The sequence below is a fragment of the Zea mays genome, chromosome 8 (genome assembly GCF_902167145.1).
Source record: "Zea mays cultivar B73 chromosome 8, Zm-B73-REFERENCE-NAM-5.0, whole genome shotgun sequence".
NCBI classification, from domain to species: domain Eukaryota; kingdom Viridiplantae; phylum Streptophyta; class Magnoliopsida; order Poales; family Poaceae; genus Zea; species Zea mays.
The window spans coordinates 38,409,647-38,423,489 of NC_050103.1; the positions used below are offsets into that span (position 1 = coordinate 38,409,647).

The 13,843-nt window shown below is 41.2% G+C and overlaps 1 protein-coding gene across 1 annotated transcript; it reads left to right on the forward strand.

The window, feature by feature from the left end:
• Positions 1-6,464: 6,464 nt before the first annotated feature.
• LOC103635086 (ATP-citrate synthase beta chain protein 1) lies at positions 6,465-12,696 on the forward strand. The gene is made up of 17 exons (XM_020542379.2): positions 6,465-6,726; positions 8,195-8,306; positions 8,391-8,493; positions 8,616-8,681; positions 8,769-8,892; positions 9,073-9,207; positions 9,785-9,845; positions 9,932-10,008; positions 10,317-10,472; positions 10,571-10,699; positions 10,802-10,934; positions 11,058-11,185; positions 11,338-11,443; positions 11,544-11,620; positions 11,712-11,782; positions 11,882-12,166; positions 12,324-12,696. Exons 2-17 carry the CDS (start codon positions 8,207-8,209, stop codon positions 12,397-12,399), a joined length of 1,827 nt encoding a protein of 608 aa, XP_020397968.1. The 5' UTR covers positions 6,465-6,726; positions 8,195-8,206; the 3' UTR covers positions 12,400-12,696.
• Positions 12,697-13,843: the final 1,147 nt, after the last annotated feature.

Genomic DNA, 13,843 nt, shown 5'->3' on the forward strand with positions numbered 1-13,843 from the left:
TATCCTAAGGGAAATAATACTTCGAAAGACGAAGGGCATTAACATTTAACATCTTGTGTTGCCTTGTTCTTAATTCATAGTATTTGAGAACAAGTCCCCAACACTTACCTATTTCCAAAGCCAGGACCCCTCCATTTACTTGGCGTCGGTTGTGGAGGGTCCGGTGGCTGAAGTAGAGGGTGCGACCTAGGCGAGTGTCTAGGTTGTCGTGGAGCTCGTTGCTACCTGCTTCCAGCGTGATCCTAACGAGCTAGATCTACATGGAGGCCAGGGACCCACCAAGCCACAACACTAGTAGCAGTAGTCTTTGCTTTTGTGAATGTAATATACTTAAGAACCGATCAGCAATGGTATTGGGACATAGCTGTATATCACTTGTTTGTTCTGATCTTAGTATATGCAGTGCCATAGGTTTTTGCCACTTGACGCAGAGGGAGGGCTTTCTTATTTCTTTCTGCTAGCCCCTTGGTATATGGTCCCCTAGGAGGTAGTCTCAAATGTTTGAGGCTAGCTACCACCAAACCAGGAATTAAAATCGATGCCCTGGCCCCCTAGGAGGTAGGCTCAAATGTTTGAGGCTAGCTACTATAGAACCGGGACTCCAAATTGATTCCCTGGCCCCATGGGAGGTAGTCTCAAATGATTGAGGCTAGCTACCATAGAACTGAGACTCAAAATTGATGCCCTGTCCCCTAGGAGGCATCTCAAATTTTTTAGGCTAGTTTCCATCAAACTAGGACTAAAATCTACATATGGCTCAAGGTTGATGTTTAACAACGCACCCACGGGACCCACAATCTGTTGCACTTTGATCCTTTGAGACATGCAACCGAACCTAATGAGCAGAGCTTGGGAAAACAACCTTCCAGCTAGAGTGAGGTTCGGACCTCTAGAGATGTTGGATCCAAGTACTAGGGAACCTGCTCCAGAGTGGTGAAGCGCGTAGGCTTAGGGTATAGGACCAGGCTAAGTGGCTAGACGGCTCCGAACCACCCTAGAGAAGTACCTTTCGTCAGAACCTAGCCCCCAAGGATATGGACCCCCCCTCCACAGTAAAGGGGTACCAAACTAAATCGCAAGCTAGCAAACTATATTCGGATCTCAACATATTAGAAAGGGTAGGGAATCACATGGGTGGGTTGGAAGAAATAATGCTTTGTAAGTCAAAATGGGAAAGAAAATTATCACAAAGACTGAAGTGTGGAAAATCTTTTTTATAAGTCGGTATACATAAGTTGTGCGATGTACAACAGAGATCAGATTTATGGGATCGAACCCCACCAGACTAAACCACACATATAGGAGCTACCTAATTACAAAGGAAGAAATACATCCCTTGCCCTGCCCTTATGGATAAAACTTACAGAGGTGCTCTATGTTCCATGGATTGGGAAATGACACTCCTTTGTTTGTGACGAGGCAGACGCATCCGGGTCGGCACACTTCCATCACCTTGAAGGGTCCTTCCTAGCTGGGGGAGAGCTTGTTGAGCCCTTTTGGTTCAGGACTCACCTAAGGACCAGGTCCCCGACTCAGAGCCCCCTACTATGCACGAACCACTGGTGGTAGCATCTGAGCGTCTGGTTGTACCATGCATTTTGGATCGTAGCTCGCCATCTTCGCTCGTCGATGAGATCCATATCTTCACGATGTAGCTGTTCCTACATGGATTCATCGAAAGCCTGGACCCATGGTGAGCCCATTATGATTTTTGGGGGAAGGCAGGCTTTGGCCTTATAGAACATAAAGAACAGGGTCTCCCCAGTAGCGTGGCTAGGTCTGGTCCGATTTCCCGACAGCACACACATAAGCTCGTTAACCCAATTTGCACCATGCTTCTTTAAGCTATCATATGTGTGTGTCTTGAGTCTCCTGGGGATCTCTATGTTTGCCCTTTCAACTTGCTCATTGCTCCTAGGATGTGCCATAGACTCAAAGAAAAGTTGGGTGCTAATGCCCTCATAATAGCCTTGGGCGAGTCTGCTTCTGAACTGGGTCCCATTACCCACGATGACATGGTTCAGGACACCAAATCTGCAGGTGATCGAATTGAGGAAGGAAACAACTGAACCTTGGGTGATGTTAATCACAGGGGAAGCCTCCGACCACTTTGTGAATTTGTTGATGGCGACGTAGAAGAACTGATACCCACCGATGGCCCCAGGGAATGGTCCCAGGATATCCACCTCCCATATGGCGAATGGACAAGAAGGTGGAATCATTTGCAGAGCCTGAGCTAGTGTGTGTTTTTGCTTTGCATTCAACTGACATGCTTTGCAAGACTTTACTAGCTCATCTGCATCCTGGAGGGCGGTTGGCCAATAGAAGCTATGCTAAAAGGCCTTACCGACCAGTGTGTGGGGTGAAGAATGACTTCCACACTCGCCTCCATGGATCTCCATAAGCAACTCACGACCCTCATCTTGGGTAATGCATTGCATGAGAATGCCATTAGCGCCACGGTGGTAGAGATCCCCCTCCACCACCTTGTGGCATTTAGCCAACCGCACTATGCGCTCAATATATACATGATCTTCAGGAAGGATGTTGTCTTTCAGGTAGTCCCGGATCTCGGAGTTCCATGCATCAATGACTATGTGGATGTCTCAGACATCATGATGTAATAAAGTAATACTTCTTTATGTTATTATTCGAGCACTGTGTGATGATGTCCAGTTATGTAATCGTTGTATACGTGAATTTCTGATCCTGGCATGTACATGGTTCGCATTCGATTTGCCTCCAAAATCAGGTGTGACACAAGTTTATAAAGCTAATTACATCTCCAAAAATTTAGCATTGGCTTATCAGGAACAAAAGCCCAACGGCGGCTTCTTAGAAAAGCTCCAAAAGCTTCAACTCAAACAAACATGCCTTAACCTCCTGAGGCCTACATGGATGGAGCCGTTTTTATGGTAATTTGGCGGCGCTTCTTGCAAGGAGTTGTGAGAAGCCGGAGCTAGAGCCCTCCTAAATAGGCCTCCAATTTCATTCTAAATTATAAGATATTTTAAGTAAATCAATAACTCTTCAAAATACCAATTGCATGAGTACCTATCATAAGTGTCTAACACTAGGTCAACAATATGATAGGCATAATCAGTGGCGGATCTATTATTCATAGAGAGCCTGGGCTAGTCATATATATATATATATATATATATATATATATATATATATATATATATATATATATATATATATATATATATATATACATACACACACACACATACACAATTTATTCATCACCAACAAATTTTAAGGATGCATTACCTAATACACATGCAAACATTTAAAGTGAAAGCATAAAAAAAGATAATGATAACACCTCTAAACAAATGTTCACAAAAGTAAAAGATTTTGAATGGCTTGTATTCTAAAGAGTAACAATACATAATATATCATAATCTATAAAAAGAGACCGTGCAATATAAATATATATGATTAGTACATGTAAAATATATTTAAGTTAAATAGTTGAAGTATTGAATTGATTTACAAAAAATATAGGACCAATTAAAAATTCTAGTATTCTAAATAAGGCCTAAATTTGATTTACTTAACATACTAAGGGTATAGTATAGGCGTATAGCCATATAGGGAAAACTGAAAAAAAGAACCTTGACTATTAGAGAAACGCAAAACTGCATCAGCCATCAGGCTAATCTGATTGTCTAATTAGCTTATTTAAATAACACTATATCTGTTCTAAAATATTTATCGCCGGCTAATTTATTTTTGAATTAAAGCGTGACAAATAAAAAAAGAATGGAGTGAATAGTATTTTAATTTTTTAGATGTTATCAGCTGGCCAGTTGGCCTACTGCCGATTGACACCGAGGAGCAAATGCTGCTATTGGCATGGCAATGGGCGCTTGGGTTTAAGCGTAGTTGAAACTCACGCCTAGGCGGCCTATGCTCCTTCCGTGCAGCGCTATTGTCACAAATCGCCTAGACGCTAATATGGAATGGGCTCTTCACTGCTCGCAACATGTATTTCAGGATAGAGAGAAAAGAGAATAATCTTAATAGCCATGAGAACTGGAACAAATGTACTCCATCTCGTAACATAGTACATTCAAGCCTTTAAAAATTATACCCAAACATAAAGAATTACTAGCCAGTTGCACGTGCTTTGCTACGGTTTTTATATATCACATAAATAAGTATTGAGATATTTATATATAATCATTGTTTATTTTAAAACACTAAGGTATGTGTGGTCTAATGGTTTGCCCAAAAATTTTTGGAGCAGGAGACATGAGTTTTCGGACTTTCCCAAACACAAAATACCTCCTCGTATTCACATTCTCAAATGAGAATGGAAGAAATTCGACTTTCATCCATGTAATGATCAATGCATTTTTTGGATTCTATATTATTTGCATGTCTAGAATCCTAGCAAGAAAGTATCCCTCATTTTTAGGTAATTGAAGTGGGATTGACGTATAATATATAAAAATAATAGTGTTTATTAGTGTCTCATAAAACGAAATGACATGGGGCATAGCCAAGCGGTAAGGCAACGAGTTTTGGTCCCGTTACTTGGAGGTTCGAATCCTTTCGTCCTAGTTTTTTCTGATGAAGCGAAAGATAGAATCGTATTGTGCCCTGCACGACACAAAAGTTCCAGTGAGGCCCCCGATGTGGGACACGTGGGGGCTGGCTCAAAGTGTCAGCACGGAGGGTGAAACCCATAATGAATTATAGAGAACAAGAGATAGTTCTGAATTAAATAGCAGCATAAATTTGATAAGTATAATATCTTTACTAATAATTTATCAACCAATTTTTATTAATCATGCTAATAATAGTATGTGGTTAAAAATAAGGAGCATATAAGACTTTTTTTATTTTCTATTTTATCTTAAATTCTCTAGAATATATTGTACTCCCACCATTTTATTTGACGTTTTGTAGTTTATTTTTGTACTATTTGGTATCAAATATAAAAAAATGGAGGTAGTATTATATGATAGAGGGAGCATACATTGCTTGTACAATCTTACCAAATATGGAAGCCACCTATTAAAACCATTTCAAAAGACACAGCATATATTTACTTTTATCCATTGCCAAACTCCTTTTTGGGCCTGTTTAGTTTTCTTCTCGGACGAGCCAAGCGTTTTTAGTAGCTAGGTCGACCACATGCCATAGATGGTGTCTGGTTATGATACTCATAAAACCAGGGTGTTGTTTGGTTCACATATTTGTAATGTAATCGGCAACAAATAACGTTAAATCATGTTTGTTTAAGTCTAATCGTAATCGAATATCACACTAAAAATTGATACCAGCCTATTCAATCGTGTTACCACTGGTAATCAAATGTAAACCGTTACCGTTACCATTTACGTTATATTTTGGGAACCAAACAGCACCCAGGTTGCTCAAAGATTTTATTTAGTTACCTATATACAAACATAGTTTGTCCCCACACGACGTGTAAGTACATGCATCGATTTGCACCGTGGGAGCCATCATGCGCTGGAGGAACCAAGAAATTTTTTCATGCCACGGTGCCAGAGAATTGCCTTTGCATTACGTGTAGGGTTGGACACAGGGGCGGACCTACGTTGTGGCCAGTGGGGGCACAGGCCCCCACTCAAATTTCTGGTTCCAATGAACTTTTTATCTTAATTACTGTAGATATAAAAGGCCATTAGATAGTAAGCTTGTATTTAGGCCCTCACTCAGTAGTTGGGCCCCCACTCAGATTTTGGGCTGGGTCCGCCCCTGGTTGGACAAAATGCTCGTGACTTATCGTCTCACTTGATTCGTGGTCGGTTTGTATCGGATCGTTTGGATTTTTCATTAGCTGAGCTAACATTCTAACTTAGTTTGTTAGGGAGTCGAGACAAATTAGCTCGACCTAATTACGTCACAAGGCCCGAGGGTTAAACCATGCATCCAATCACGCATGCATTATATCACCAGAGCTTGGTCTGGCAGGATGCAGAGAACCAAACATTATACGCCTAGTTAATACATACCGCTGCAAGTTTGGAAATGATAAATTCTTTAATGAGCATGCGCATTTTCAAACACGTGCCAGCCTACAACCAAAAGTACATTTGACAAATACGGAGTCCTAAATACTAAGACCAACTCCAGCAGCACTCCGTATGCGGCTCCGTATCCCTTTTTTGCACAACGGAGCACACTATTCATCAGTCCAGCAGTCTCCGCATCCGTCTCCCTAAAACACACGCCCTGTACCTGCACTCCCCTTTTCCACGGTTTCTCTCTCCTCTCCGCAGCTGACTGCATGCGCTCGCGGCTGCTCGCGGGCCCCAGCTGTCATAGACTGCATGCGGAGTGCAAATATGGAGTCTGCTGGAAATGGAGACAGATACGGAGAGGAGAGAGAAACTATTGGCCGTGCTAAATACGGATACGGAGAGGGAGTCTGTTGGAGTTGGCTTTGAAACGACACCCACAGGCCACAAGTCCGTTCCTACGGTTCATGGACCTTGTCCAGACAGTCCTCGCAGCGGAGTGGGGCGGGCGAAGGGCTCGTGGGTAGATGGGCAGCGCGTCGCTCGCCTCGCCTACTCCTCACCGGCCCCGCATCCTCCATTTCTCCACCGCTACTATAAATTCCTCTGCTTCCGCCCAGCTCTGCTCCGCCAGTCCCAGCGACGCACCAGTGATCTCCCGGCGAAATCCCGCTCCCGCGTCCCCCCTCCTCCGGCTGCCTCTGCCGCGCCCCCGCTCCGGAAGGTTCGCAGCTTCAACACCCACAGCATGCACACTCCCCCGCTGCTTCTGCTGTCGTTCTCCCTCTCTGTGGCATTAGGCCGAACGCTCGGCGGCCCGGATCGCTGGGGCCGCGGATCTGAGGATCCGCGTGCGCCGCTGCTGTCGGGATCGCGCGTGGATCTCGCGCCTCGCGTGTGATTTAGTGGGTTCGAGTGGGAATGGGCTGCATGCATGCTGCTTGTGATCTGAATTTGGCCGGGAAATGATCCCATGGCGCGAGTTTGGTCCGATTGCTGCCAGTTGGTGCGAGGAGTCGTAGGGTTTTGTTGGGTACTGATTATTTGGACTTCCCAGTGCGGTTTTTTGTACTGATCTGAGGGGATCTAGCGGTCTGGTAGTGTTGGGTTTGGTGGCTTTGGCAGCGGCAATTAGCGAGGGTTTAAATTTGCCGTGTTCGGGAAGTTAACTTCGATACTCATTCTGGCTTAGTCCGTTGTTAATGATCGTTTGACTCGTTTCCATGTGATGTCTATGATCTCCTGGGAATGGTAACGTTATCACTTAACAATACTGTGGATTTTAACTCAATGACTCGCACGTTATTAGCAAGAAAAAGAAAATGAGATTTGGACAGCAGGAATTGTAGTGATACCAATATTGGACTCGGATGCTCGAGAAACAAAGATTTTTGGATGACTCGGATGTTGTAGCCTATAATTTGCTTGATCTTGGCATTGAAGAATGGTTGAATTAGTGGGGCAATGATGCCAATACAATGTGCTGGTGGGTTGTACTTGAGATCTGATTTTCTGCTACGATTTTGGCTTCTTTATGGTGTCCATTTTGGATGTTGAGCAGTATTCTGTATGTTGTACTTGAGATCCGATTTTTCGCTCTTATTTCATCTCCTTTACGGAATGCTTCTGAATATTGAGCAGTATTCTGCGGGTTGTCAACCTTCCTGTTTTATTTGGTGTACAGTGGATTTGGGAAGACAAGCTCACACCTGGAATCCAGTGTCCTGTTTATGCTTTTGTATTTTGGATGCGGTCATATTTTGATAGGATTTAATACACCTTGCATTAGTCTTCATAGTAATAGAGCTGTAAATTCATTTTTTTTCGTGTATGCTGTAAATTATGCCTGTAATTCTTTGTTTGAGATCATTGAAAAAGGTTCCTTATCTAGCGGGTAATGCGATATAGAATTAGCCATAGTGCATGATTGATTATTGGATAGAAAGCAAATGTTGAAAAGAATTCGAAGAAACTAATGTTCGTTAGTTATAGAGCTTTCAGCTTTTGTATTTTCTCGCATTTGAGGTTCATCTTCTAGGCATAGTGCATGATTTACTCCACTATTCGTTCGGTGCTGGTAGCTTACTGGAATTATCTACAAGGACTGTCAGAAGTAATATTAATTATAATTTCATATTGTCTGCCCACTAACTTTTCTGTTTACCATATATTATATAATTCATTTTTTACAGGTGCAGTAAATCATGGCGACTGGGCAACTTTTCTCAAAAACTACCCAAGCATTATTCTACAACTACAAGCAACTTCCCATCCAACGGATGCTTGATTTTGACTTCCTCTGCGGTAGACATCGACTCTTCATTCTTGGTTAACATGGTTGAATGACATTCCTGACTTATTCCTTACCGATTTTGTGTTTCTTTACAGGGAGAGAAACACCTTCCGTTGCTGGAATAATCAATCCTGGTTCTGACGGTTTTCAGAAACTTTTCTTTGGACAAGAGGAAATTGCTATTCCAGTTCATCCTACGTAAGTTCTGTAGGTCCTCATATCTGCCATTTCATTGGGCAAGATAATTGTTCTAGTTTTGGTGATACTATGCTATCTGATTGCTAACACAACTTAGTATTTTACTTGTCTATCTTTTGTAGAGTTGAAGCTGCCTGCAATGCACACCCAACAGCTGATGTATTTATCAACTTTGCATCCTTCCGGAGGTCAGCTATTATTCCAATTATTCTTTTGCGAAAGAGATCGCATGGTCTTGGGTAACTACATGTTAACTATATTTGAGGATTTTGCAGTGCTGCTGCTTCCTCAATGTCAGCTTTGAAGCAGCCAACAATAAGGGTTGTAGCCATTATCGCTGAGGGTGTTCCTGAATCAGATGCAAAGCAGCTAATTAGTTATGCACGCGCTAATAATAAGGTAAAGACTAAGCTTAATAAACTTTTTTTCCACACCATATAGTTCATTTACAAGTTATCATCTAGACAGTACAGTTTCATATCAATAAATGATTACATCCTTCTAGACAAGTTTATTAAAAAAAATTGTTGCTACATATTGTCCCTTATTTTTGGTAAACAGTTTTAATATTGTTTCTAGGTCATCATTGGACCTGCAACAGTTGGAGGAATTCAAGCTGGTGCTTTCAAGATTGGTGATACTGCTGGAACCATTGACAACATAATTCAGTGCAAGCTTTACAGGCCTGGATCTGTTGGTTTTGTGTCTAAATCGGTAATGCCTTTTACCTTTAGACTGTTCTTTCGTTACTTTGTTTGTGTATCTTTACAACAGCAAGAGCAGGAACAACACCCCCCCACACCCACACACACAACAAAAGTAATTCAGGGCAAAGTTAGAGATGAATCCAAACAAGGGCTAGAGACAACAAAAGGACAAAGTAAAAAGGAAAATAAATTACAGTAATACAGTAATAGTAGTATATATAAGACAGTAAAGTTCTTGCTTGGCATCATGAATATTTAAATATCTATCTGATGCTAAGAATGAGAATATAATCCGTTTTTCAGCAAACCTTGTATATTATATAAGTATATATGATGCACTAAGTAATTTTCTAGAATTTTGAATGTAGAGAGCATGAGGGTTGGCTTTATGTTTAGCTAGAATATGGAAATGCATATGCAATAATTTTTTTAGCTTTAACTGCTGAAATTTCTAGAATTTCTCACTCATTGACTAGTTTATGTTCATTTGCATGAGTACATTCTTAGTGCAGTTTTGGATGCTCATATGCATTCCCAAACGCCGAAGAAGCCATGACAAACTAACATTTTATTTGCATCCTCAGGGTGGCATGTCAAATGAGATGTACAGCACCATTGCCAGAGTGACAGATGGTATTTATGAAGGTAACACAGTTGTGCATAAATGAGGATATTTAGAACTTTTGGTGTGCACAGATGAATGTGTACTAACTATTATTTGAAATGGTTAGGAATTGCAATTGGAGGGGATGTTTTCCCTGGATCAACTCTGTCAGACCACATTCTGCGTTTTAATAACATACCACAGGTTTGGCATTTACACCGGTTAGGTTGATATGTGAAAAATAGTTAACTTTTGTAGTGTTATGCATATACATATTCTTTATTGGTCTTTATGGTGAACTGTCTGATGGTGTCTACGTTCTAATAATATTTCAAGACTACTCCTTTACCATAGTCTTGCACCTTTTATATAACGAATAAAATCTTATGACTTAATGGTTGTTCCGCACAAAGAAAGCTTTCAACATAATTTTTGATGTTTACCATTGTAACTGAAGCCTGGAGCATTGGTGTACCAACTTGTTGTATTCCATGCTTTTTGGTTTTATTTAGGTTAAAATGATGGTTGTTCTTGGGGAGCTTGGTGGAAAAGACGAGTATTCACTTGTGGAAGCATTGAAACAAGGAAAGGTCCAGAAACCAGTTGTTGCATGGGTTAGTGGGACATGTGCACGTCTATTCAAATCAGAAGTGCAGTTTGGCCATGCTGTAAGTATTAGAAGATTACTTGAACTCCATTCCCCCCTGGGTTTCTGTCAGAAGAACAGTATATTTACTATCCAGAGATCTTTCTTGGGACATAACAGGGTGCCAAGAGTGGTGGTGAGTTAGAATCAGCACAAGCTAAGAATCAGGCACTAAAGGAAGCTGGTGCAATTGTGCCTACTTCATATGAAGCTCTTGAAAGTGCAATTAAGGAAACATTTGACAAACTGGTACGTTGATGTTTTTTTGCTACATTGGTGTCTTTCAAGTATCAGTATTCAATAATCTATTGCATGGGAATCAAGGTTCTGAGGCTCAAATATATTTGGCAGTTTGAGGAAGGAAAAATTTCTCCTGTTACTGAAATTACACCGCCTCTCATTCCTGAGGACCTTAAAACTGCAATCAAGAGTGGGAAGGTCCGAGCTCCTACCCACATCATCTCCACTATTTCTGATGACAGAGGTTAGGCTGCTGGTGGCATGTTATTCTATTTATGCTCAATTTTTTTTATCATCTGTATGTGTCTCTCTTTGTCTCCGCTCTCAAAGCTGAGGAAGTAATATTGGGTGCATGCTTGTGACGCAGGCGATGAACCATGCTATGCTGGTGTCCCTATGTCTACAATTATTGAACAGGGTTATGGAGTTGGTGATGTTATTTCTCTTTTGTGGTTCAAGCGCAGCCTTCCTCGCTATTGCACTCAGTTTATTGAGGTAAGTTATGGGCATATATGATATACTGATATTGATATCATATTTTCTTTACAGAGTTCAAGCTGTAGTGCCTGTTGATAATCCTGAACAACAGTGGTTATCTATATATGGAGCTCAATCAATCTAAAAGTTTTTTTTCATGTGACACATAGATATGCGTCATGCTTTGTGCTGACCATGGTCCCTGTGTATCTGGTGCTCATAACTCTATAGTTACTGCTAGGGCCGGAAAGGACCTTGTTTCCAGCTTGGTGTCTGGTGAGCAATTTGATCTCTACGTGCAAAACTTCTACCCGTTGATTTCATAGATTGCCAATACTTACAGCTGAAACATTAAAATGGAATTCTGTTATCACAGGATTATTGACGATTGGTCCCCGTTTCGGTGGAGCAATTGATGATGCAGCCCGATACTTCAAAGATGCATGTGATAGGGTGAGCCAACTTAGATTTTCCTTTAGGTTTAAGCATCTCCATGTATCTTAGATCGTTTAATCACTGTAATGGCTCTATCAATTGGTTTCAGAGCCTCACGCCATACGAGTTTGTTGAAGGCATGAAAAAGAAGGGAATCCGTGTGCCTGGGATTGGTCACAGGTATATAGCACCCATGTTCTTTTCATGAGTCAATCATAAATGATCTTTGCACCTGAATGGTTTTGTGAGACAGAAAGTTCACTTGCCTGTGTCAATTAGGATTAAGAGCAGAGACAACAGGGATAAGCGTGTGCAGCTTCTACAGAAATATGCTCACACACATTTCCCTTCAGTCAAGTACATGGAATACGCTGTTCAGGTTGAGACCTACACCTTGTCAAAAGCCAACAATTTGGTTATGAATGTCGATGGTGCGATCGGGTCCCTTTTCTTGGATCTTCTATCTGGAAGTGGAATGTTCACCAAACAGGAGATCGATGAGATTGTGGAGATCGGTTATCTCAATGGGCTCTTTGTGCTTGCACGATCAATTGGCCTGATCGGGTGAGTCCTTGCTGTTAATTGAATTCTCTTTGGCTCTGCTTTGCAATGATTGTAATGTTTGGGGTCTTATGTTGCAGTAATATATTTTCCCCTATTTTGGCCATTTGATTTACAGCAAGCAACTTTTCTGAAAAAAATGTGTTACTTTGATTCACAGGCATACCTTCGACCAGAAGAGGCTCAAGCAGCCACTCTACCGTCACCCATGGGAGGATGTACTTTACACCAAGTGAGAAAGCCATTCTTTGCAAGGCATAATAAAGTATTATTATCGCCTAGAGCTTCCAGTTGCCTGTACACTTCATTAAATCGAGCACTTGCAAAAAAGAAAGCCAGAGAGAGAGGAAGACGAACATCACTAGTCAGCACTAGATTGTGTGTTTTATGTTGAGTTGCAAATTCAGGTCCTGATTTTTGTCCTGCCATGAACCGTTAGGCGATATTGTATTGGAAAGGATGCTTCCTTTATTGTTTCACGATATATGGCCTCAGAATAGAAATTTCCATTAAAAATGAACTCTGATTTGTTCGTCGATAAAGTGCATTTGTACAGACACGCATTACGAAACTAGGCATTTTCAATAGCATATTAATCCAGAAAAGGATACAAGTTGGTGACAACAAAAAGATACACGTGTGAACTTAGTAAGATTTTATGATGAATGTGAGCATAGTACTGGGAAATGTGACATGAAACCAAACAAAAGAAATATATCCAATAGCAGATATTGTGCGAGTCGATGTAACCGTGGTTGATGCAGTGTAATTTTGTTGTGTTGATCACCAAAAAAGCACCAGGAAGAAGAGAAGGGAGTGAGCACTGACATTCCCTAAAAACGTGATTATCGTTCTTCACTTGAGCAGATGAACACTTGAATGGCCCTTGTTTTGGTGGCCTGCTCTCCTAAAAATTGTGCACAAGTGCTGAAATAGAGTGCTTTGGCTAATAGTTGGAGATTAGAGGACGACAAAGGTGAGAGAGCGCGAGATATAAACACGAATGACAAAGAACTGTTTCACTATCATGGCTCACATGGTCCATAGATAAAGCAAGCATTTTTTTATGGTAATAGGAGGGGGCGAGGGCTCCCCTACTGGATAGATTAACAAACAAAGTTGTTATTTACAATCATCTTGTGAAAAGGAAAAAGGTAGAGACAGACAAAAAAGCAGAAAGAAAAAGATTACATTCCCCAGCTATCTAACCAATCTAGCACAATGCTCTGAAAATGTGTCTTTGCTCTATGAATAACCAGACACATTTCTTTCCCTGTTCAAAAACCCAAGCATTTCTGGCAAGACAAATACTCCAAGACATAAGAATGATGATTTACATAAAGAATAGGAGGGGTAATTGTCATTTCAATCACATGACAATGAGCTAAGGGCGGTTAGTTTTTGGGGACTAGGTTCCAAGCGCAGTCCAGCAGTTCTTAGAAACGTTACACATGAAGAACAAATGGCCGACTGTTTCCTACCTATGTAAGATGCAGTACTCGCAGGTATTGGAGTCGGTCATATTCTTGCTCCGTAGCCTACTTCTAGTGTTAATCTTGTCTTGGAGGAGCAATCAAAAGAAGACCTTGTGCTTCTGCTGACATTTAGGTAGTGTTTGGATAGAGGGATGAGAAAGGATGAAGATGGATAGGATGAGATCATTCTAACTGGACTCGTGTT